The 27,381-nt window shown below is 37.0% G+C and overlaps 1 protein-coding gene across 1 annotated transcript in view; it reads left to right on the plus strand.

Annotated features, from left to right (window-relative positions):
* Positions 1-1,257: 1,257 nt before the first annotated feature.
* Positions 1,258-27,381, plus strand: part of LOC142100749 (relaxin receptor 1-like) — a 356,003-nt gene continuing 329,879 nt past the window's right edge. The window contains exon 1 of the mRNA XM_075184528.1: positions 1,258-1,332. Within this exon, the coding sequence (XP_075040629.1) occupies positions 1,287-1,332 (46 nt within the window). The 5' untranslated portion in view covers positions 1,258-1,286. The remainder of the gene's footprint in view (positions 1,333-27,381) is intronic.

Genomic DNA, 27,381 nt, shown 5'->3' on the forward strand with positions numbered 1-27,381 from the left:
TTTGCCCCTGTTTAGCAATCTCCAGTACTACATAAGTCATTCTCAAGTACTGGAGACTGCTGGTTCATTTTCTGATTGTTCCTGTGTCCTGACCTGTCTTGTATTTCTATTGTGGAGGTGTATCCTGCTCTATTTATATATTGTAGAAGCTTTTCCTATTCAGGTTCATAGGTCCATTCCTTTCAATGTGATTTCTACATGTAGCACATATGTTGGAAAAACTATTGAAACAAATGGGCATTTAAAATGTATAGTTAAAATCCTGTACATGCATAAAAGTGAAAATGCTTTTAGCGATTTTCAGATTGATTTAATAAAACAATATGTCATAGATTCTTCTTGCTCTAGACATAGCACTGAGAAAGCAGTCATTAGAGTGATTTTGCAATCTGGTTATTTATTTAAATTTTTAGAAAACTGTTGATACATTGATTGTTTTTTAGTGTAATAGATTTGGTGATTAGACCTGTAAATCACTAGGGGCCTGATTCATTAAGGATCTTAACTTGAGAAACTTCTTATTTCAGTCTCCTGGACAAAACCATGTTTCAATGCAAGGGGTGCAAATTATTATTCTGTTTTGCACATAAGTTAAATACTGCCTGTTTTTTCGTGTAGCACACAAATACTTGATAGCTTATTTGTACACTGAAATTTAAAGTTGATATTTGTGTGCTACATGGCTGGACACTGAGGTTTTGACCAAATTCCAGTCTGTTTGGGGCCCTGGTTGATTGTAAGTTATGGAAAGTCCCTGCATTCTTTAAATGACCAAAATTGGAACCATCCATTTATGTATTGTATCTCTATTTACGTACTTTATGCACTGTTTATTTATACATACTTTATGTATTGTAAGTACTGTTTATTAATAAATAATACCTACTATTGATTCTGTTAATGTCATTTATCAATAACAAAAACAAGATTTGTTTCAAGAACACATTATTGAAAAAAAATGATGTGCTTTAAAAACATCCAGGAATTCAATTCCATCCCTTTATTTTTACATCAATTCTACAGGCTAACTTAGTTTTACCCTTTATCTACAACCTTCCATCAGTAAAGTGCTGAGTACAGATTCATCAATAGTGATTAAGATATGTAGTGGTAACTCCAGTTGCTGAAAGACACAGGTGCTGCGCTGTAGAGCAATATTTCCCTTTTGTGTATTGTGAGTGTTGGAAAGGGGATTGCTTGGAGCCTCACCACACCTCCTCCTTCCTTTCTCTCATTCCCTACAATCTGGGAGTTCAGTCTCTGGCAGCTCACACAGGGACACAAGGATGCTTTTCCTGCTGTCTCTCGCTCCTCTGCTCTTCGCAGCTACAGGTAAGTTCTATGGCATTACTTATTAATGAAACCTTTACAGAGCAGATTAATACTTCTAAATATTTTCAGTGTTTAGAATACAAGTGGTTGGGCGATCTAGCTCCTCACTAGAATATGCATCTAAAATATTTCATATAAATGACTTATAGACGCACATTGCAAATAATAGATAATCCAGATATATTATTATTACTTGTTTCTGAACTATATTAAATTGTAAGCTCTTCTGAACGTCCTCTTCTTCATCTTAGTACACTCTTAGCTCTGTTTTGGTTTTATATAACAAATACATAAGTTCATGTAATATATTGTGTACATTACAATGTCTTCTATTTGTTAACACAATTTATTTGTGACTAATGCTACATTATTAAAGATGCTGATGCAAAAATTAATGTATATGTATTTCTCCAACTAATGTACAACACTACAGACATTTTCGGTGCTCTGTTAGTAAAAGATAATAAATACATAATAAATACATATGAAAATAAAATTAAATAGCAGCTGAATGTAAACATGCTACTTATGTATTTTAGTTAGCTGTTGGATGCCTTGCCAGGATTATACAGTAACCTACTATATATAGTATTCCAGTTGCAGTATCATAATTCTATAAGTGGAACACTTTTCATTGTATCAGTCCGCTGCTTAGAGGCAGAGAAGTAGGTTGTAGCTTAAAAGGCGCACAATTGGCCTGCATGAAACTTTCTTATACAGTTGCATAAATGACTAGAAATCATGTTTTATCAAAATAACACCTAACAGTCTTTTTCCATTTTGCTCTGATAATCTGGATGGTATTGTTTACACAGTTCATCCATGTGCACTTTGTATATAGCAGAAAGCACAGCCAGATAAAATGGAGACTCTAAAGTGCCCTGTGGAGAGTATGACTTCATCAAGGTCACGCACCTGTGCTTTCTACTTCAGAGGCCAATATTTTAGTCCATTTCAAATTTCAAGAATTTAAGCAAACATAAATTGTGCTTATGAGATCATAAATAAAGCATAACAAACATTTCAGGGCATGTGGAATCCATGTTTAGAATTTAGTATAGAGGAATCGCATGTGTAGGATGAGTTTAACAGCATACATTAGATTATTAGTTAAATTTAGGGGTAAGGGATAATTGTTGATACTCATGAGGAGCTTCATATTATCAAATGTCCTAATTATAACTAATACAACTAATGTATAAGGAGATCTCTCATCGTCTACCACATGTTGACTCCCAATCATCTAGTTAAAGCAACAGGGTGTTAATGAAATTCCCGACCTGTGTTTATATTGGATGACTAACACATTGTATGTATTAATTTCATGTATACATACAGCAGATATGATAAATATTTATAGCTAAGGGAATCGGTAGCTTTGCCTGTTGCATGTAAACATGAATGAACATGAAGAATTTATATGGTCTTTGCCAGCTTTTGGTGAAAGGGATATAATTGTGTTTTTATATGGGAAAAAACTCATCAGCTGTCATTTAGGGTTGAAAGTAATTCTAAACATTCCGTGTCACCAATAATAATGTGCTTCCATACATGTATTCATTATGAGCAGTGTACACACTAAGGATTTTTACAGAATATACTTCACTAAGGCAGCAGGCTCTTTTTAGCAAAGATGTAACAGATATTGGAGAAACCTCTGTTGCATAAGCACAACATTGATCAGTACATCTGAGGGTTGATACAAATGGATGTTTTGATGTGTTCCTTTGCTCTGAGATACATATTTTCCTGTGTTGAGTGTTTACCATGTGCTCAAAATGATCATTGGACGATGCATATAATGTCTGATCTAGCTCTTCCCTTCCACCTATTCAGTCCATCATGAACATTCTTGAAGGTTTTATATTTTTCAGTCAATAGTCCGTCTTCAAATGTGTGTGTGTCAAAATACCAGTATGGATTCCTGCTACCAATTGGGGTAATATGTTAGTCTTAAAATAAGTTGAATATTTGCAATGGGGCTGTTATGTACACTATAGTTTAATGAACAATAAAAAGTCCAAGGTATTATTTTGGTGTTAAATGTGTGCTTATATTTTTTCATGATCTCTGTTTTATTTATCACAAAATAATGTGGAAAATGTCTGGAGCTGGTGAGCCATGTTATCAAGTAACCCTCAATGTGTTCAACATCAATTAGACCCTAAAAGACTGCAGCACAGAGTACGTGTATTTTGTTAATGTTGGTTTTTAATCTTAACATTTGTTTTTACATTATAATACAATATCAATATGTTGTTGAATGTTGATCTGTCTTTGAGATCATAATCCTTAGTAATGTTTTGTGCTGGTTTGATGGTTGGTTATTTTATGAAGTCAAAAAATGTTGGTCTTATGATCAGGGGCAGGCTGGGCTGGGGGGAAGGGGGCACCTGCCCCCTGGGCCAGTCCCATAGCGGGCTGGGTACCTTGGGCTGGGTTACTGGGACACCTGCATTTTTTTTCCTTTAAAATGTTCCTAATAGGCTGCTGAGTCAAGTCTTGTCCCCTGGGCTACAATTTGCCAGCCCTCCCCTGTTCTTGAAGCTTCCTCACTACTAATACTTTTTACAATTGAATTTTGCTAAACTGTTATTGCGAATAAGCTAGAAGGTTTACAGATACAGCTCAGAATTTGCAGGAGTGATAATGAGGGCTATAATGCCACTCGCTTCTATGCATGGTTGTGTGCTATTGTCTTCCATAGATAGTATTAATGTTAATCCCATTCTGAGTGCTTCTCTCCTGTTAAGTTAAACCTCTAAACCCTTGAATATCTTATAAAAAGTAACAGGCAGCAAGTAGAAAATTGATGTCAGATAAAAGCCTTCTTTTATCGGGAATTTGATTCTATTTTACTAGATGTCATTTATTTCTCCTGCACTAGACACAGGCTCTCTCATCCATGATTATCCGTCTTCTTTTCCCAATAATATTTCGGCTTTCTAAAATTAAAAACGTAATTCTGTATTGTGGCAGAATATCCTTACCGACTTCCACTACCTATAAGTCAATACCATGTGATTAAATGTTTGTCAGGAGATAAAACTAAAAAATAAACTTTAAGCTTTGCACTAATTGGTATGCAGCTCTACATAAACCACTGTAATAATGGAAGAAACTTGTACTAAAATTAAACTCTAATTGATGTGCAAGCAACTGAGAACCCAAATTAAACAATCCACTGCTAGATTAGCGCATATGTTTTATCTGTGAATGTAAATATAGCATTTTTATGTGCATCTGCAATTTTTCTGCTTTTGTGTGACATTCATTTGTGGTTTATTGAAGGAGAATTTCTATTCAAAGCCATTTTTTTTTGTTCCCAGGGAAACTTTTTTTTTCAATTTAAATTAATAATAAATACAAAATAAAATATGATGTGTCTATTCATAGCAAGCTGCCTACTGGCGTTTTGAAGTCTAGAGGGTATATTTACTAAACTACAGGTTTGAAAAAGTGGAGATGTTGCCTATAGCAACCAATCAGATTCTAGCTGTCATGTTGTAGAATGCACTACATAAATGAAAGTTTGAATCTGATTGGTTGCCATAGGCAACATCTCCACTTTTTCAAACCCGCAGTTTAGTAAATCTAGCCCTAGGCATTTTTTGTAATATTACTGCCTCGTACAATATGGACGATGAGTCAACATAGTAACTTTTACACAGAATAACAATTGCAAGAAAGCAGTCAATTTTCTTCAATGTGTAAAGTAACCTTATACCAATTTCAGTCAGTTCAGGCACTCACTAGATCTAGAAACCAGAAAGTCAGTCTTATTGATCACATTGTTGATTAGAATTACAGTAAAATTTGCAACATTGTGGGTAAAATTGTAATAGTGTGTACTACTATTTGTATTTATTGCTTTTAGACATATTGGTTACATTAGCTACACTATGGGGCTGATGATGAGTTTGATGCATATGTGTTTAAAAAGATTCTAAAGTCAAACGCATGTAAAAATGGTATACGTACGACCATATACTGAGTCGGAAGCATCTCAAGAAGCAGTAGCATATACAGCCACACAGTTACAGGCCTGTGTTGCACCCAGTAGAAGGCTCATAGCGTTTATTGGTGGTTGGCACTACCCATTCACTAATTTAGAATGGTGGGAAGCCTTCACACTCTGATTGGTGAATCACTTGTACTATCCACCTATCAGAGTGCATGAAGCTGTCAAACTTGGGACCACAGGATGGATAACTTATTTATTTCAGTGAACAGAAATATGGGTTCTGCGTTTTATCACCAATAGAAAATGGGGACTCCTTTATAAAACAACCAGAGATCTGGGGTCTGTGTACTAAAGCCAGCACACGATGGGTGAGCTGCTTTGTAAATCCACCAGAGATCCGGGGCTATATAGTAAAGCCATCATAGGTCTGGGGAGTGTATCACAAGGCCATAGTATTTATGTTTTCTTCACTTTAAAGTCACCAGCGATTTGGGGTGGTCTGCATTATAAAGCCATCAGATATCTGGGGGTCTCCATTTATAGTGCTCTTCAAGACAATCATGGCAATGACTAGCAGTAACTAGTATGCACTGTGTTTTCACTATTACCCATGAGTATGTTCTCAGTATTGTATAGAAGTCACTGTGATGCTGTTAGTATTTTGTAGAGGTCACTACAATGCTCCCTCTGTTGTATATTATTTTTTTAAGGTGCTCTGTGTATTGTATTGAAGTCCTAAAAATGCTCTCTGTATTATGTACTGATCTTTAAGATTTTATTTGTATTGTGTAGTGATCACTAGAATACTCTGTGTATTGCATAGAGATCACTTTAATGCTCTCTGTATTTGTATGTGAGCCACTAGGAGGGCAATCTTACTCTATAAAATCCTCTAGAAAAGTAAGTGCATTGAATAGTAGTTAGATGGTTCTATTTGATTATAGATCTTTGATGTAACAATTTTTCATATATTTTATTGGCTACATAAAATCACACCAATGCCCGCAGAGTTTTTGTCACACTAGTTTTTCCATTGTGTCACACTAGTAGAAAATCCTGAACCACTTGCGAACAGATGCGGGCTGGCGAATCTCAGCCCAGGGGGCGCACAGGCGGCCGCATCACATGACAGGCGATGCGGTCGCGTCATCAATCACGCGGCTGCATTGTCTGTCATGTGATGCGGCCGCCTGTGCGCTGACGCGGCCGCATCGCGTGTTTGCATGTTTTGCGCAGAGAAATATAATAAAAAGTGCATTCACGGGGTGGGCGGCCCTAACAGGGGTCAGGCGGAGCGGCCCCACTGCCCCCCGCCCCAGCTTGCCCTTGCTTGCGAATGTTTACCTCCAAGGTCAAAACTTGCCAGCCCTCCCATGTTTACAAGTATTATGGTTAACTCTATTTTGGGGAATGCAACCACTTTATAATTGTGGCCCTTATTTGTGGAGCAGGAAACATGGTTCAATACCCATTTCTTAAGCTGAATAACGTAAAATATTGCTTCCAATGTGCCAAAAATTATATTTTCATTGGGCCTGAAAATGTTTCTGAGCACTGTTAGCAAGATACATTAGATTGTTTGTAAGCTTGTGCACAAATTAATTTTTTCAGTACATTAATCCACATAAGCACATTTCTAAACTTGCTTTTCCTTTTTATATTGCTTCAAAAAGATGCAGTTTCTAGAAGTTTGATTATATTCCTGGTCCTGACAAACTCGCTGATATTAGTATTTCTAATAAGAGCATAAAGAATTTGCATCATTAAAGTTATACTATAGGCCACATAAACCACCTTTCTGACTGGTGCAAAACTACAGTTATTGACTTTATTACTTGTAACACTGCACAGCATCTAGTTCTGTTACATAAAAGTCATGCAACTGAGAAATAAAGTAGATAGTTAAGGGGTATAACGATTGTCTCAGGAAGAGAGCTCTGGGGTGAAGGATACATGTGTTAGCCTGGTTAGCGCTGGTGAAAGAGGCGTGGAGTCTAACAGGTCCCCTGGTCTTCACCAAGAACCGCCGGAAGGCAGGATGGACTTTTGCGGCCGGGAACACGCAGGTCACAGCCCTCTGATCAGCCACTAGGCGTAACACAGTGGAGAGAAATGGAAATCTGAAAGCAGGTCAGTTAGCTTAGGACTGGTACACTGGCGGTAGCGAGGAACAACCTCTACACACAGGCAGAGAAAATCAGCAGTACAGGAGTGTGGAGCAGCTAAGTTTGTGACAGTGGGCAAAAAAGCACCAAATGAAACAGATAAATAATATTTTACATTCAGAGTGAAAAACAGTAGATAGGCTATTTTCTATACCCCACTGACCTTCCTCAAATTTACTCCTAAATTATTGATCAAATTTTGTCAGTCCATTAGAGAAATAAATTAATAGAGATGCTCAGGTTCGGTGTTCTGAAAACCCAAGCCACCCGAACCTAGGGAATCTGAGTAGACTCGCGAGCCAGCTCAGTACTTTTGCGTGTCCTTGGATCTGAATTGAGACAAAACATCACCGTTGCGTTGTTTGGATTCCATAAGTACCTCCCTCCCCAGGAGATCCAGCTCCATTGCTCACACAGAAACAGGAGGGGTAGCAGGTGTTCTTGTCACTTGACAAAAATTGACTGGATATTAATGATATTGAGGTTAACAATAATGTAGGAACAAAAAAGAGCCAAATTATGTGATTTTTTTTAAAAAAAATAGGGATTTTAGAAAAAAATAGGTATCCAAAACCAAAACACGCGAGGGTGGTTTTGCCGAAACCAAAACACGAAGTTAATCCAGATCCAAAACCAAAACCAAAACACAGGGGTCAGTGTACATCTCTATAAATTAAGCGAACTTGAGAGGTAGATATAACAGTCTTTTTGTGCTATTAATTTACAGCTTCGCAAAATTTGTTATGCATATAGAATGTGTACTTACATCTAGCTAGAGTTCATGGGGACAGGACAACTATGTAAAAATGAGTTATGTACCATAGATATTAATATGCTAGGATAGAAAGAAAGTTATAGGTCCTTCACATGTATCTACTAGGGACAACCTAGTGAATCTACTCAGTCAACCAGTTAATTAGACTTTTGCTATAAAAATATTTGTTGATCAACCGGATTTATTACTTATAAAACAAACAAAAATACATTCACAGACCAATCAGAATATAAGGATAACGAATAGTCATCTTACAGCTTTTTTTTTTAGTGTTAATTTGCAGATATAACCTTGTACACTAATTCACATGTTTACTAATTTTAGGTAGAACATTTTAATAAAGCACATACAAAAGGCACACATCAAAAGTTCTTAATAAAAAGATAATCAAGCCCTTCTATGGTATAGAGTCTCTCACGGATTCAAAATTGTCTTTATCACAAACTCTTTCAATAATATTTCTCCATGCGGCGCCAGGCGGTGATCATAAAAAGAAAAGAGAAAAATCACATGTGTGGTAAATCTAAACAATTATATAACCGCTTTGATATACCATCACCTTGAGGATATAAATCCAATAAATAACGGTATATAACCACGTGATTTGCGGTGCACAAGTATTATTAAAATTTGTGGAGCTCACGCCCCTTAGGCTGTACTTACTTCTAAAGCCTAAAACAGTGTACTTACTTCTAAAGCCTAAAACAGTGTTTTACTAAAGCATCAACAGAAGTCATATGTATCACGATATCTTCTCAGAATTACCATATAGCATGGATATGTAGAAAAAAACAAGAAGAACAACGCCAATATCTGGCATAATACCTTCAACAATTTAATAGAAAAAAAATAAAAGCAGTTTAAAATCCTCATATGAGGAAAGCAAGTTCACTCCTACCAGAAAAATGTGTAGAGGTCGGCATATAAGATGTTAAAGTCCCGGGTTACATTAAGTGGACCTTCTCCTCATCTCATGGCAGGAACTACTTGATAAATGATCCAGTTAACCAAAGCGTTTCGACCCGAATGCTTGGGTCTTTGTCAAGGTAATGTCTGATCCGTAAGTCTGACGTGAATCCTTATACTCCAAATGGCCAATCAGAGGCGTGGTTCAGAGGAAGTATAATTATATATTCAACATGATTAAAATATAAAACCAAAACATAAAAAACAGTCAATGAATTCTATGAAGACAGAATAAATAATAAAATAAAACACTCAATGCACCGATTACGGCAGGATTCGGTTAGGATTAGAGGCCATTAAGATTGTGTTGGAGAAAAAGCCAAACTCCTCAAGATCTCCTTGACTTTATCATTGAGGGCATTGGATTTATTTTGAAGAACAATTTCTTCTATTTCGAGAATTATTTTTTTATACAACTAGTTGGTACAGCGATGGGCACAAGGTTCGCACCCTGCTATGCTAATATCTTCATGAGCATATGGGAGGAAGAATCCTGGTGTCATGGTATAGATATATTGACGACATTATCTTCATATGGAAGGGAGATACTGCAACACTAGATCTTTTCTGTAATCATCTAAATCAGAATAGCTATAATATTCTATTAACATTTAACATCAAACAAACATGCATTCAATTTTTGGATCTCACCTTCTATATTAAGGATGGTCTGCTATGTACAAACACTTATACCAAACCGACTCAAAGCAATTCCTACATCAATAGAGATAGTCACCATCACCATAATTGGTTAGAAAATGTCCCAGTGGGACAATTTATCCATATTAAAAGAAATTGTATGGAAGAAATCGTATGTGAAGAACAGATATTCACATTGAAAACAAGGTTCTTACAGAAGGGATACTCTAAAGAATCTATTGAGGTAGCCCATAAGAAGGTTAGTCAGATTAATAGATCTGAACTCATTGAATCAAAGAAACGTTTAGAAAAGGGGTCGGATAAAAGCAACCTGTCTTTTATCACACAATACAATAAGAATCATAGGAGATATGAAAATGTTTTTAAAAAGCATTGGAAAGTTCTTATGGGGGATCCCATTTTGAAGAATATATTACCAGCCAAACCAGGTTTTATTTATAGAAGGGCACCCAATTTAAAGGATAAAATAGTACGTAGTTCTCCCCCTAACTGCAAGGAACCTTATTCTATCAATACGAAAGGTTTCCACAGGTGTGAAACTTGTCTACCATGCAGCATGATGAAAAGCAATCAATCTAAGCTTACTGATTATACATCAACGGTAAATGGACAGAAATATTCTATTGACGACTTCATTACTTGTCATTCAAAAAATGTAATTTATTAGTTGGAATGTATATGTAACAAACAGTACATTGGAAAGACAAGCCGTCCTTTAAAGGTACGGATTAGTGAACATATTTGCAATATCAAAAAGGGAAATCTAAATAATTCTGTATCTGCACATTGTAGGGAAAGACATCAATGTAGCATAGATTCCATTAAATCTTTTTGTTGTATCAAATGCGTTACGGCAAATTGGAAATGCAACGACCTAGAAAAAAGGCTGTCGAAGGCAGAAATTAAAAGTATTTACGATTTTAATACATTACTACCAAATAGCCTTAACGCCGACTTTGAATTAAAATGGTTTTTAGACTGACTTTCCCTTTTTCCCAGCCGTGCATTATCTTGGAATTATTCAGCTAGATCTTATTTGTCTATAGTATATATATTTTTTTAAAATTGGACGTAATTTAATCATTATACCATATAAGTTCATGTCTTATGTATTAAGTTACTTCACTCCGAATAAACTTAATCTTGTCCAATCTGGGAAGCTAAGCAGGGGTGAATGTGGTCAGTACTTGGATGGGAGACCTACTAGGTGCAGTAGGCCCATATCGATTTCCATCTGTATTTGCACATATAGGCTAACATTATATATGCTTTAATATGCATTATGTTTCATCTAAGTCGGTCAAAATTTATCTGTATACGCAATATTGTGTGTATTAGGTCATACAAAGCTTTATACTCTGTTTTTTTGAATGGTTAATTATTATATTTTGAAGTTGTTGTAAGACTTGGATAGAATTCTATGTTACGCTTAAGAGTCTGGAGTGGATCATGTGATTCGTTTAGGCATCCCGGGATTTGGATTGAGGATTTTACAAAACATAGACTGCTGTGCCAATGAGCTCTCAATGTTATTTACTAATTAGGGTTATGTTACTAGCTATGTGGGTGTTCGCGCCATTGATTGGCCTGATGAGTATTCTATATGGGTCTATACACTTTCTTTGAATCTAGTGTGTTTACCATACTACTCTGTGAATACTTAGGGTCACGTGATCGGCACTACAGTTGTCTGTGCTGTAATCGGCGCATTGAGTGTTTTATTTTATTATTTATTCTGTCTTCATAAGATTCATTGAGTGTATTTTATGTTTTGGTTTTATATTTTAATCATGTTGAATATATAATTATACTTCCTCTGATCCGCGCCTCTGATTGGCCATCTGGAATATAAGGAATCACGTCAGACCTAGGGTTCAGACATTACATTAATAAAGACCCAAGCATTCGGGTCGAAACGCGTTGGTTAACTGGATCATTTATCAAGTCGTTCCTGCCATGAGATGAGGAGAAGGTCCGCTTATTGTAACCCGGGACTTCATCTTATATGCCGACCTCTACACATTTTTATGGTAGGAGTGATCTTGTTTCCCTCATATGAGGATTTTAAACTGCTTTTATTTTTGTTCTATTAAATTGTTGAAGGTATTATGCCAGATATTGGCATTGTTCTTCTTGTTTTTTTCTACATATCCATGCTATATGGTAATTCTGAGAAGATTTCGTGATACATATGACTTCTGTTGATGCTTTAGTAAAACACTGTTTTAGGCTTTAGAAGTAAGTACAGCCTAAGGGGCGTGAGCCCCACAAATTCTAATAATTCTTGTGCACTGCAAATCACGTGGTTATTTACCGTTATTTATCCATTCACCCTATTTATTGGATTTATATCCTTAAGGTGATGGTATATCAAAGCGGTTATATAATTGTTTAGATTTAATACACATGTGATTTTTCTCTTTTCTTTTTATGATCACTATCTGCTGACGAATGGGGAAATATTATTGAAAGAATCTGTGATGAAGATATTTTGAAATCCTTTAGAGACCATATACCATAGAAGGACTTGATTATCTTTTTATTAAGAACTTTTGTATGAACTTTTAGTGTGCGCCTTTTGTATGTGCTTTGTTTTTATTGTGGTTTTATTAGGATCTTGTGGTGCCCTTTGCACATAGTGGCAGCAAACGAAAGAGAGCGCTGAGAAGGAGTTTTTACTTGTCTTTTTAGAACATTATAATAATCTGAAGGTTGAATTTCTTTCATCTAAATGCAAAGGGCTCCCATTTTAATGCCCCGCATATAAAAATGAGGACGTTTTTTTAAATACATATAATGGGAGTGGTGGTACACATCAAATATAAACTAAAAAAAAACTCCAGCATGTTACTTTGAATTTTATTATTTGTATGTTTATAATTTCATGATCTATTTTTTTAATAGGTGTCTGTTTAACTTATAGGAGAATTTTGTATTTTTCTCTTGTGCATCTATAACTCTCTTGATACATATTTTACTAAAGTTTGATGCCATTCACTGACATTTTGTAGTCTACTATTATCTTCTTTCTATCTTCATAAGGGACACAGTAAATTTATTCCTCCTAAACCTGTATAAGAGCATAAATATTCTTACTGCTGTCTGCTCCAAATGGATAATATTACTTCTTTTTAACATTGAACTGCATTTACTATTTACCACTGTTCTGCACACTTTACAACTCTCTATGCAGAGAAAAGACCCTTTAAAATATTGTAGCTGTCCCCAAAACAGCTAATTTGCATAATTATAGGGTATTGCAAAATTCAAGTGGACTACATCAACGTTAGTGCCCTGAGTGCAGTCTATGTATTTCCTCGTAGAGCAAATCTTGTTCTGGGAGCAAAACGGTTAAAAATGGACTCCACTCATGAGTTAAATTTTATAGTGACTCTCCCACAATGGCTCTAACCAGTACAACAATGATGCTTCAGTACCCAACTCTGGCACATCAGTAATGATATTTAGACACTGGTCATGCTGGCATCTGCACTCCTGTTTTCCTTTTGCCTGCAAAAAAACACAGGCATTGCACCTTGGGTAGATGTGATCATGGAGATCATTGTGCACTTTGGCAAGCAGTGCGCTGACACTTTTGCAAGTGTTGACCATACCAAAAATACAACAATGAGCATTCTTGGTGTGGTCAGTGCTTGCAAATGTACAATGAAACGATAGTGATCCATGATCTATTTAATTACAACAATCTAAATAACCAGAGTGGGACTGCAGCAGCACAGATATAATTCTTAACTTTAAAGAACAAAACTGTTAGTAGCAGCTAATTGGATAGTAATGGCAACAATGGTACACTTTTAGAGTACTTCCATAATCTGTCTCCACTTGATGTGTAGATTACTGGTATATATCTTTTAGGCTGTGTATTTAAAACATTTAGGTTGCATGTTTGAAAAGACATTTGTTCTCTGCCAGTCTTGTGGCCTCAATATAGACAAATAACTATCTATTTAGTGAGGTACTAAATCAGTTCTATCACAACAAAACTCCCTAAAGGCTGTTTCACATTAGGATATATCAATCCCTTTTACTACTTGTATAGCGATCATGGTGACTAGGGATAATTGATCCCTAGGCCAACACACCTCACATATTAACACTGTAGCGAGCAATAAGTAGCATACATTTTTAAATGTTTCCAGTGTGATTGTCTTTAACAAGCACAATAGTGTGAAGAGAGGAGGCACAGTGGCTATGAAAATCAATGATACCTAGGTCACTATAACACAGAATCACACTAGCCCCATCCTGATCAGCTCAGGGCTGAAGTCTTTATGGGATGTGAAAAAAGCCAGTCACTCTTGTGGGCTCTTTCTGGCCCCCTGGGAGCCCATGGTAATAAAAAAGATTGTGATCCCTGGACTGGTCACTTTACTACCTCAGTTGTACCAGTACAATGTTAAGGGGTCCCTAAGACCCATGTCCCTTTAACAATATAGTACAAATTTGTGAATGTATTATTTACTTGTTTATAAATACATTTTTAATTGAAATAAAAACTCAGCTCAAAACCTTTATTCACCACTTTATTATATAAATATAAAATATTATTTTTTCTTTCTGTTAAAACCCAATGGGAAAATCCTTTTTCCTCTTTCCAAAGGGATATAGTTGGATTTATCTACACCAGAATTGGATTATCCTCTATAATTACTGATCCACCATGTAGTTGTCTACAGTACCATCCATGTATTGTCTTATCATTTCTATCGTTTAAATTAAATAGACCAATTTAGTACTGAAAGATTGGCATGTTTAAAGTAAGAACACTCCTAATCCACTAGACAAAGAAAAAAAAGTAAAATAAAAATGTTAGGTTAATTGTTCAAAATAAACAAGGGTCTACACACAAACAGCTCCCATCTACAGTTTTTTTTAAAATTAATAGTTTAGTGTGATAAGGTGAAAAGAATTTTAAAATATTTTTGTAGGGATATTTTGGGTTGTTCTGTTATGTATAATAGCCAGGGGACATAGTCACTTTTGTCCATTATACTGGAACTACAGCTATTGTAGAACTACATATTCCAGGATGCACTGGAAGCCATTGACTACAAGGACAAAGACATGCTAGTGCTTGCAGTTTAATCTTATTAGCATGCACAGTCACTCAACCATCACGCCTCCTTTGGCTATGTACATATCATATGGTAGCTCTGCGCTGCTTAACCTAAACGTTCAGGACACCTTAATGAGCACACTCCAACCGCTCTCTCTTTTAAAAGGTAAGACTAATGCTGAATTAATTCTAAAAAAAACCTTTTCTACTTTGTCCAATTTTTAGATGTGTGTATCACCTATTTAGTAAATGTTTTCGGCATTTTGTATATATTGCAACACAAATAGTGATTCACATATCCAATTTATGAGTTGGTATGTCATGTGAAATTTTCATTTCAAATGATATGTTAGAAGTATTAAAGTCATTTTATCATTTTCCAATAAGCATTGTCTAAGCGATTTGTGTGGTTCCGAAGCACAAACAATTTATTTAGCAAAAGCAATTTGTTTAGTAGTAAAATAAATAAGTACAATACAGTACAATATAGCCAATACATGATACCTATTAAAGATGTTACATTAAAGCAGGATAGTATGAAAACACTGAATACATTACATCTTCCTTATAGGGTTCACTCAGGTTCAATGAATGCAGCCATGCGGTCACATTTCCAGCTTCAAAGAGAGAGAGAACAAAAGCCAGCCTGCTTGTATATACTTGTCCAGCTAACACTTAGTAAGGTCTTCATTGGTCCAGGGGTTAATGGCATTTCAGTTCCTTGCAAGTTATAGGTCAGTTCATTGATCCTTACAAAGGGTGAGGGGAACTCCCCCCACCCTATTGTTCCCATGATTTGACTCTGAATGATCAGTTCAAACTGACCCACACAAAAGTATTTTTTTTAGCATTAATCTCATATTGCTTGTATCTTGCGATCGCTAGATGCGATCGCTAGTCCGTCCACACCAGGTTAATGCTGGTGAAATAAGCTTTAATATGAGACCAAACTCTTTATCTTTTAAAACACCTGAACCATAAAAACCATTACTACAGTATTATATATGAATAAATATAGAATCTAATACATTTTACTAATAAATGAATGTGGATTGGAACCTTAATAAATATGAAATATATAAATAACTAAATATGAGAGTGTGAGTGTGTGCATGTGTATTTTACCGCGTGATCGCACCATGCCACGTGTTATGTGGCAAACTGATCGCAGTCACACGGTAAAACAATATTAACCAATATATTTTCGTTCATCCAATTATACGACTTCGACAGAAGACAGCAGAAAAGTTAATAACAATAATTTCTCAATAATCTTATAAATTGGAGGATATTCTTTAAAAAAGTGTTTGTGAAGTTGCCTTTTAACTGACCTATTAAGGTTGTAATACTATAAGTTTTGCATCATGTATAATTAATGAATACTGGGCATGAGAAGTATATACATTGTCACCTACATATTTAGAAGAGGTGTAAAAGGAGTTTCTATGTTTATTGATTTATACATACTCTATAGCCTTCTCTTACTACCAGATTAAGATGACAAAGGAGAGAGTGAGAAAATATTTTTTTCCTTGTGCTTTTTATCTTGCTTTTATATTATAAGCAGCATAGAAAGAAAATATACAGCAATGACTGTGCATATTTTTTTTTTAAGTGCACTTGTATGCATACAAAAGGGTCAACCATAGTTTGGGTTGAAAAAGCATTCAGCCTATTAATTCACTAGGATCTAGTGGCATCGCTTTTTATCCTTTTACATCTGTTGAATATTAATACATATTTATAAAAGCTCTCCTTCCACAATGTACCTGTAACATTACTCTCAACTAGTTTTCTCATGCACATTCTTAGCTTATTAGAAAATAGCATTTCCTTCAACCAGCAATTTCATTCACTTAAGAACTCGCTATTATTTTTCATAATTAAATGTCTTGCGTATTCCAAAGGGCACTTGTCACCAAGTTGTGCACTGTTTTTTCTATTTGCTTATTACATAGTGCTTTGCACCCTATATAATAAGCAAATAAAAAATAGGGTCCCTTATGAACCTAACCGCCAATGAGAGAGCATTTAATAGAAGATGCTCTCTATGGGCTGTGCTTTCTCCTCTGCAAACCTCTTTGATACTATTATTGAGAAATATAGGACATTGATCTGGGTAACTGCATAGTACATGCTGACAACCAGACTTATCTATTCAGATGACAGATCAGTTTGGGTGTGTCCAGCGAACATGGGCACAGAGGAACCCCATTTTATCTCTACATGGTTAAGTTTCATTCCTCAATTGGCTGGTAGATGTAACAATTGTGTAGCAATGTAGGTAATAAATATGGAGTACTTGCCTTACTCTAGATCAGCGCTTGCCGGCCGGTGGTGCGGAGTCTAACGAATCTCCTGGTGTTCACCAAGAACCGCCGCAAGGCGGGATGGGCTTTGCTGCGGAGGATCGCAGGTCGCGGTCCACTGGTCTGCCTCTAGAGGTAAGGATGTAGGAGGTAGCCCACGATAACAGTGGAACTGTAAGGTAGTATCAGGATAGCCACGGTCTGGTACACTTGGAGTGGAGATGAATACGTAGTCAGCAAGCCTGGGTCTGGTACACGTGGAGTGGAGATAATACATAGTCAGCAAGTCTGGGTCTGGTACACGTGGAGTGGAGATAATACGTAGTCAGCAAGCCTGGGTCTGGTACACGTGGAGTGGAGATAATACGTAGTCAGCAAGCCTGGGTCTGGTACACGTGGAGTGGAGATAATACGTAGTCAGCAAGCCTGGGTCTGGTACACTTGGAGTGGAGATAATAGTCTGAGAAGTCTGCAAGGAACTGGCACACGGGAGACACACGAGAAGCACCTAGTCAGGGTACATAGGAGGTTGCTCTGACGCTGCCCAGGCGTCAGAGCAGGACTTTAGTAGGGTTGCAGGTTTGAATTCCCCGCCCCGACTGTCATGTGACAGCGCCGCCGCGACCCGGAAAAGAGAGAGGATTGCGGCGCTGCAGCGAGGACAGGTGAGTTGTAACAGTAGAGAGCTGGGAGACAGCATTTTTATCCTCTGATCCTTCCTGTTGGACAGTTGTTAAATCTGGTCACACATTTTCATTTCTGATCTTTTAAATAAAAAGGAACATGATGAAATTACTATCAGGGGAGTTCTCTTTAAAACAGTCCCCAATGAGTGATTAAATCATTTGCATTATATTATTGACTTTTCTGCTGTCTTCTGGTGAACAAATAAACCTGAATTACTTTTGTTACTAACAGTCAACTGCTGCTTTTTTGTTTAGTTTTTTTTACTTTGTTGCAACAGTCTTGTGGGTTTTTAGAAAACAGTTGCCATTGCTTGCTGCTATGAAGCTGATGTTAATTTTTAAATATAGGGCAGCAGAAAAATCAAAAGAAAAATGTTTGCAAATCATCTCCCCCAAATCATGATTTGGGTGTTATGAATTTATAAAACAAACTGGATGTTTCTTTGTACCCTGACTTCATGAGGTTCTGGAATTCAAGTTCAATGTCAATATGTTCCGTAAAAGGAAAAAAATGACTTGAAGAATTAGTCACTTGACTACATAACCTACACACTTAAATATGATATCAACCTATACCTGGTCAGTGCCATGATGCCACATATATTAATGAGTACTTTTGCAGTTACCCCTTCCCTCATATTGATGTGTGTTATACCCTCATTGATATGGTATTAATATACATTATCTAGTAAACACAGGTGAACAATACATTTTATTGGAAAGTTTAATTCATATTTTATAAACTTTAATTTAATTTTAATCTATTTTCTTCCATCCACCCCAGTTGGTGCCAAGAGAATATTGTTTGCTTAACATCCATGCAGATGTGTGCTAGTTTGTACTTTACAGACCGCACTGACCGATATTTTTTTTTTATTATTATCCTACTAATTGCAATCCATGTCAACATTTGAGAAGTATTGTAATTATTAACATATTTATCTTGAAATGTGTTTACTGTATTTGAGTAAGTCTTATTGATGCATGGTGTGACCATGTTTTATTTTTCATCAGAATAGTAGAACACCAAGAGAGCTGAGGATAGCACATATTATCAGTATAAACCTGCCACACCATTGCTCCAAGTGTTGTTCATCACTGTCCATTTGCTATCCATGTCTATTACTACAGAGTGAATATGGATTGGTGTGAAGTGAGATTTTTTTTGCCCTATTCTAATTTGAACTTCTAATTGGTTAGTGTCTCCATAAAAATACTTTGCCCATCTTAATTATTTCCCTGTATCAGTACTGTATGAATTTGAAATTCATTTTTGTACTTAGCACACAGTACAACTGATCAGTACTGGGTGCACAGCTGTATATTTTTACCACCGCTGAAAATCAGCAAAAAAATCTCTACTTTAATGTCATTGTGCTGTTGTCTAAAAGGAATGAATAGACTGAATGATGAATAAATTGACACTGTAAACCATCACTGACAAGTACTTACAGATCTACTGTACATCAATGCATTTCTAAAACTTGTTAGCACTCTGTCCTTAGTATGAATTTGGCCCGTAATACCTCTGTGCCACCAGAGTTGCTGCTGTTATACCTGGACAATTTATCCTTGCCTGCAAGAGGTTAAGCCCTCATCAGATCTGGATTGTAGTCACCTGCATATGGCCTTTTAAAGACTGCCTTTTCCCACATACTAGTGCCAGTTCGTTTGTCTTTGCTGCTGGTCTCTCTGTCAAACTCCTGTTTGAATGCTGACTTCTCCCTGGCATTTTATTCCTGCTTTGTCCCTATATTTTTCACCTGCTACAGTGACCCAGACCCCAGCTTTGTTTGACCTTGCTCCTGCCTACTCCCTGATATATTGTGAATCTCTTGGCTTCTGACCCCTGGCTTGCCTGACCCTCATTTTGCATGATTCTCTCATGGATTGTGCCCAACTTGGTAATCCAGTCTCCTTGTGCCTGCACTTCTTCTATCATACCTGGGCACCAGTATTTCCTGCTCCTGTGGCTATACCTTGTTATCCTGGTATTCTGCTCCATCTGTTAAATTTAGTAGTCCTGTATCCTGATTCATCTGCTAAACCTGGTAATCCAGGGATCCTGATTCATCTGTTAAACCTGGCAATTCAGGGATCCTGCTTCATCTGCTAAAGTTGATAATCCTGGTGTCCTGCTTCATTTGCTAAACCTGGTCATCCGGCTACCCTGTGCCGCATTTAACTTTTGTGTCAAGGATTCTGCATTTATCCATTATACCTGCTATTCCTGCTATCCCGTACCTGCTGCTTCTATGAACTAAGCTTGTTTAACCATTTACTGCATCTAGTTATTTCTGTGTAATACTTGCTTGTAATTAAGACATTCTGTTTTTTTCACTACCACAACTCTCGGTAGTATTCACACTGGCAATCAACACCTACTGCTATCATGATTGTAAGGAGCCACCCATCACTAAAGCTCATTGGAGCAGCAATTTGCCTACATGACCCCTTTGACCCAGAATGAGCATAAAGGTCTCCCCGAAGCATTGGGAAATTAGTAACAAGGAGTGTTATTGGGACCTTTGGTCTATGAGACCAAATTCCACTGATGAAACACTAGCTTTTGGTAAAACTAACTTTGCAACCAATTGCGTAATGAATATTTTGTAAAATAGTTTCGAAAATTTGGGTCATCTCTAGCTGTGACTTACAGTATTATTACTGTATACAGATGACTGTAGCAATGTGTAATAAGGGACAAAGTCACAAACTTGGGAAGAAATACTGCCCATGCATTAAAACAAACATGGGGGTGATTCAGTTCAGTGCGAATTGCCTCAAACATCATTTATATGCGCCGAATGTCGGGGGAGCTCTTCAGTTCCTGGACCAGTGATGCTCATTGTACCTAGAAATAGGCTTGATTACACTCATGTTTACTTACACCTCCAGGAACATTGACTTGAATTCCCACCATTCCATTTCTTTGTTTTGCCTTCTTGTGTCCATGGTGATGATTATTATTAAAGTTGATGTCATAACATGGTTGAATTTACTTAATGTGTGGATTAAATGTGATTCAGTATGCCCCTTACTTTGTGCATCTTAAATCAAGTCATAAGTCTAAACATTTAACAATCTGACATAGATGATGGAAAAATATGCATTCCTGGTATCCAGATTACTCCCAAACCAGAAAGAAATAATTTAAACAATTGTTTGCATAGCCACTAGCAGACTGATGAATAGCTAGTCAGAAAACATACATTTGACATTTGTCCTGGGTCCGGGTCTCTACATACTACTCTTCCTCTTAGCAGTTACTTGGGCTACTAGTACTATTGTTACACTCTTGAATTCCCACCAGCTATTCATTTCACAGGATCAGAAGCTCTTAGTTTTTTCTCACTTTTAGTGATTTTTTCACTTGTGCTTCTCCTTCCCTTTTTTTCTCTTCTTACAGAAACTCCTCATTCTCTTTCCCTCCCTTACCTTGTGTGACATATTTCACCAATCAACTAATCCAAATCATTATTTTCCATTTTTGCCCAAAGCTGTTTGTCACCTCTATTTACAAAACTTCCATTGTCATTTATTCATTCGTTTGTTCCTTTAAAATGTTGCCATCACCAATACAGCTGCTTTTTATTTCCCCTTGTGTGCTCACTATCTCTTCTAGCAGACATCTTCCAAATGAACATCTTATCCTGAGCTTCTGTGGCCCAGTTGCCACATCAAACCCTAGCACAGTGGCCGCCTCATGGCAGAATGCCCATGTTCCTGCTCTATCCTGATCTAGAACTTTATTTTACTAATTCTGTCTGAACCATCTGCTTTTTGTACCGTATCACATCAACCAGGTGCTGGTTACTTTCCACGTCTTGCAGATAATATGCAGTGCATCTCTGCATTATATGTCCGCATCTTATGTTATATTTCAAACATATACATAGTAAGGCACATGACAGCAGCAGACGCAAGGGTGACTTAACAGCAGTGGGGAGAGGGGAGTAAGGAATATGCTGGATTTGATCCTTCCCAGAAAAATCTACAGAATATACAAACCCTGGGGTCAGGGGCTCATCACCTTATTTAGCCCATTAGTGTTGTTAAGTGTCTGTAGATTTTCTTCAGAGTATTTGCTTTTACTTGTAAGGCGCATATTCATGTTTTTTTAGTATTTTAATTAAGGCCACACAATGGCATCATTTCAGAATGTATCAATCAGTCTATTACCAGATGTGTATATCATCAAGTATCTATTTACAGAAACCAGACAGCCCTGACTTATCAGTATCTGAAGGAATTCATAGATATTTGAGTTACATTCATATTAAGAAACAAGCAATCTTAAATCTACAGTATACATGTGTGCACAGCAAATGTACAGCAATCATCATCAACTTGAAAACTACACTTGTCTTGTGTAGGTGCAGAAAGTACTCTTGGAAAGAAAACTATTTCAAATTCACATATAATGTGAAGTACTACATATGTCAGAGGAGTGTGTTTAACTTGCATCTGTATGCCCATACATGCAGTTACACGAGATTGCCCTTAATCTGCCTATCCAAGTACAATGAGTCACAAGTGTCAGAAACCTACAGCCCAACAAACCAGCGCAAATTGTGTGCACGCACAGCACAGTGACTTTTATATGAAGAGGAAAATGACGCAACTCAAATACAGTTATTATTATCTATAAATGTGGATTCCCTGGCGCCACAAATAAAATGGTGAGGACAATATACAGTCAGGTCCATTAATATTGGGACATCGACACAATTCTCATATTTTGGGCTCTATACACCACCACAATAGAGTTAAAATGAAACTAACAAGATGCACTTTAACTACAGACTTTCAGCTTTAATTTGAGGGAATTTACATCCAAATCAGGTGAACGGTGTAGGAATTACTATGGTTTCTATATGTGCCTCCCACTTTTTAAGGGACCAAAAGTAATGGAACAATCGACTCAAAAGCTATTTCATGGACATGTGTGGGCTGTTCCCTCGTTATTACATCATCAATTAAGCAGGTAAACGGTCTGGAGTTGATTCTAGGTGTGACATTTGCATTTGGAATCTGTTGCTGTCGACTCTCAATATGAGATCCAAAGAGCTGTCACTATCAGTGAAGCAAGCCATCATTAGGCTGAAAAATCCAAACAAACCCATCAGAGAGAAAGCAAAAACATTAGGTGTGGCCAAATCAACTGTTTGGAACATTCTTAAAAAGAAAGAAACGCACCGGAGAGTTCAGCAACACCAAAAGACCCGGAAGACCACGGAAAACAACTGTGGTGGTTGACAGAAGAATTTTTTCCCTGACGAGGAAAAAACCCCTTCACAACAGTTGGCCAAATCAAGAATAATCTCCAGGAGGTAGCTGTATATGTGTCAAAGTCAACAATCGAGAGAAGTCTTCACAAGAGTGAATATGGAGGGTTCACCACAAGATTGTCACAAGATTTGTGAGCCACAAAAACAGGAAGACCAGATTAGAGTTTGGTAAACAACATCTAAAAAAGCCATTACAGTTCTGGAACAACATCCTATGGACAGATTAGACAAAGATCAACTTGTACCTTTGTGATGGGAAGAGAAGAGTATGGAGAAGGAAAGGAACTGCTCATGATCCAAAACATACCACCTCATCAGTAAAGCATGGTGGTAGTAGTGTCATGGCGTGGGCATGTATGGCTGCCAATGGAACTGGTTCCCTTGTATTTATTGATGATGTGACTGCTGACAAAAGCAGCAGGATGAATTCTGAAGTGTTTCGGGCAATATTATCTGCTCATATTTAGTCAAATGCTTCAGAACTCATTGGACAGCGCTTCACAGTGCAGATGGACAATGACCCGAAGCATACTGCAAAAGCAACCAAAGAGTTTTTTAAGGCTAAAAAGTGGAATGTTATGCAATGGCCAAGTCAATCGCCTGACCTGAATCCGATTGAGCATGCATTTCACTTGATGAAGACAAAACTGAAGGGAAAATGCCCCAAGAACAAGCAGGAACTTAAGACATTTGCAATAGAGGCCTGGCAGAGCATCACCAGGGATGAAACCCAGCGTATGGTGATGTCTATGCGTTCCAGTCTTCAGGCTGCAATTGAGTGCAAAGGATTTGCAACAAAGTATTAAAAAGTGAAAGTTTGATGTAGGATTGTTTAGCTTGTCCCATTACTTTTGGTCCCTTAAAAAGTGGGAGGCACATATAGAAACCGTTGTAATTCCTACACCGTTCCCCTGATTTAGATGTAAATTCCCTCAAATTAAAACTGAAAGTCTGCAGTTAAAGCACATCCTGTTTGTTTCATTTCAAATCCATTGTGGTGGTGTATAGAACCCAAAATATGAGAATTGTGTCGAATTCCCAATATTTATGGACCTGACTGTTACTTTGCTAAATGCTTCATATATTTTTTAGAATATTCATATAAACCTATATTGCAAAAATAATTGTATACAAGGTCATATCTCCCACTTGTCAAGGGGGGGGCCTTAATGATGCAAATAGTGCATCATCTTAGCCCCGCCACCTGCTGTAATTGATAAAAATTGGGACAATCATTTGGGGGACAGGCCAAAAAAAGATGCGATTCGCCAAGCCCCGCTCCCACACGCCCACCTCCCCCAGGATCTCCCTGAAGCCAACGAGGAAAAGGTGGCAAGTATGCTTTAGACCTGATTATTCTACTGGTGTTATGATTTTTTTACCTTCTTGCCCAAGTGTTATTGATATTGGTCTGTTTGACTACAATGCTGCTACAAATAAAGATCATTCTATCCTAGTCCATAGGTGTGTGGTCCATCATCCATTATGAAAAAATGAGTGGGTATGCAAAATCCCTATGCAATCAATACATAGGTGTAACTCAACAACTAGCATGTATGCACTCTAAGAATTAGTCCTGAGTTCCTGCTAGTACATTTTGAAAACATGCACTGTTGAGGAATTTCTTTAAACAGGGTTAACCACTGTTTTAAAGCAAATTAACCCTGTTTCTTCCAAGACTTTCAAGTTATTGTTCTCTAATGCTCAACAAATACACCTGCCAGAGACAAGGTGTTGCACTGTCGTCATACCCAGAGCGAGGCAGCACAGTGCCCACACAAACACTTATTTCTGTACATTAGTTTTACCCTCAAGAGACTACAACTGAGTGATATGGTATTTCCTCCCACATACAGCTGAAGGATACCGACTAACATCAAACCCAGTGATATAAAATACAGGGATATTGTACATTTTGTTTGAAGTGTAAACTTTCTGTTACTAAGGACTGGCACTATAAATTAAGATAATTTAAAAGCACAGGCTTGCATGAGGAGCTCATTATTTGTGCATCATTTATCATGACTCCTGCTTTAGAGATGTTAGAGATGCCAAAATTTCTATTTTTAATGTTGTCTCGGATTCCTTCTTGTGAAAAATAATAAAACAAATAGACAGGCAAAATATACAATTTTGCCATGCAGCAGATAAAAGCTTGTTAACACAATACACAGTAACATTTCATGTAGCAACCATTTAAAAGAAAAAGATTGTTATGCTGAATTTAGAGATTGAGTAATACAACAATTTTCTAGACATATAATATGCCGCAGACACTGTTCCAGCTCATACATATCTATATTGTCAGATGGAGCTAAAGATTTTGTTAAGGCTTGAATAGGCAGAGTCTGATGCTGATATCCATTAAATGAATTCCTATATGCACAATGCTCAGTCTAGCATGTCAATGAGTAGGTATACACAAACTTGTTTTGTGAATTGATTGTCACCTTTGGCCCAATAGTCTTAATTTTGTCAAAGTTAAAACTTTTCTTTTACTTTACATAAAAAAATTAAAGGTAGATTAAAAGACAATTTGAGGTTACCCCTTCACTCTCTTCAAAAGACCTGATATATACGTCTTGGGCCTCATTTAGAGTAAGTCTACTAGAAGGTGCAACTTTACACGGTGGCAAAACCATTTTGTGCTACAGAGGCGGAGGGGGGTTATAAAATGTGTGGACAGATTTAGAGTTAGGAGGGGGGCATGTCCCAACTAATGTCTAAACCTTAGTGATAAAATATAGTTGCCCATCACAATATAGCTTGTCTAGTAGCAAACTTGCACTCATTAGCTGGATTTACTCCTAATACTAAATGAGACCCTTTGTGGTGACTAAACTTACTAAAAACATATATGGCCCAATTTACAGTTAAGCATATGCCAGTTTTTGCTGTGTGAATATATGTATTTCCATACCGCGCAAGATTGGTAAAATGCATCTGTATCTAGGTATGTACGTATCATAGACTTGCGTCTCCTTATGCCTGGAGTTGTGGAAAAGGACGGTCAATCATAAGGTCAATCCTATTAGGAGGTATATATCTTCCAGATACTAGAGGACTGGTGCAGAATACTTGATGGGCGTCAGCAGCACTATCTACTGGCTTCTAATTGGCTGAGTACATTTTGAACTTTCCAGCTCATAATATCTAATTCATTAGCATCACAGCTAAATTATATTCCATCACGGTGGTCTATTCACATTCCTTATTTATCATTTCCATTTGGACCAATCCACTCAAGAAGATTCCCATTGGATATTTAAAGGGGGTAAACACTGTCAAACCATATCTTTACACTATCATTAGTTGTGTACACCCTTGTATGTCTAATGTAATTCTGGCGCAAATACTACTTTTTTTTTTTTTTTTCGTTTGACACATATTGAGTGGCCACATGTATGCTTTTTTTGCAACACAATTGTTATCAAGGCTTTTTGCTAAGTCATGGACATTGTACAGCATGTGCGTTCTTGCATCACCCCATTAACAGCCGCAATCGCACTGTCGCCTTGGAAACTGACATCATTCTGGACGCCGGGATCTTCATGCGTCGAAATGGTTGCACTTCAGTTTTGCTAACAGTCGTCAATGTCAGCATGTCTGCCATCAGAGATTCGGGATCCTTGAATCGTGGTAAGTACTGTAATTTTTTACCGAAATTTAGTACCCAGCCCAATTTTTATGCCTATGCTTGTAACGCAAATATACCATTCAAAGCAAAAAATTAGTCATAGGTGCTTTATACCAGTTGTAATAATGTACAAAGCTAGGTAAAGTAGTATCATAGTTTGTCAGTAGTATCATCACTGTCTTAATGATTTATAAACTTTATGAATTTAAGGATCATTATTTTCAGGTGAAAGGTCATCTAATTTAATAAATGTTATAATGAAGTTTTTTTGTGGAAGACCACCAAAGCACTTTCAAAACTTCAAGTAGAGAGTGCCTTATGGAAGCCAGCACATTGCAAGTGTTTCCAGCTGCCTCTGTATTTTAAACTGACTGATATCCATTTTAGATGAAAGCAAGTACATCCGCTGTGTTTAGCTTTGCTGGTCTTTGAAATAACAAATTATTGAGACATTTCTGTAGTAATGGAAGCTGTTTCGTAAGATAGGAGACTCACACATATCTTTGTTCTTTTGGTCTC

The sequence above is a fragment of the Mixophyes fleayi genome, chromosome 9 (assembly GCF_038048845.1).
Source record: "Mixophyes fleayi isolate aMixFle1 chromosome 9, aMixFle1.hap1, whole genome shotgun sequence".
Classification (NCBI taxonomy): domain Eukaryota; kingdom Metazoa; phylum Chordata; class Amphibia; order Anura; family Limnodynastidae; genus Mixophyes; species Mixophyes fleayi.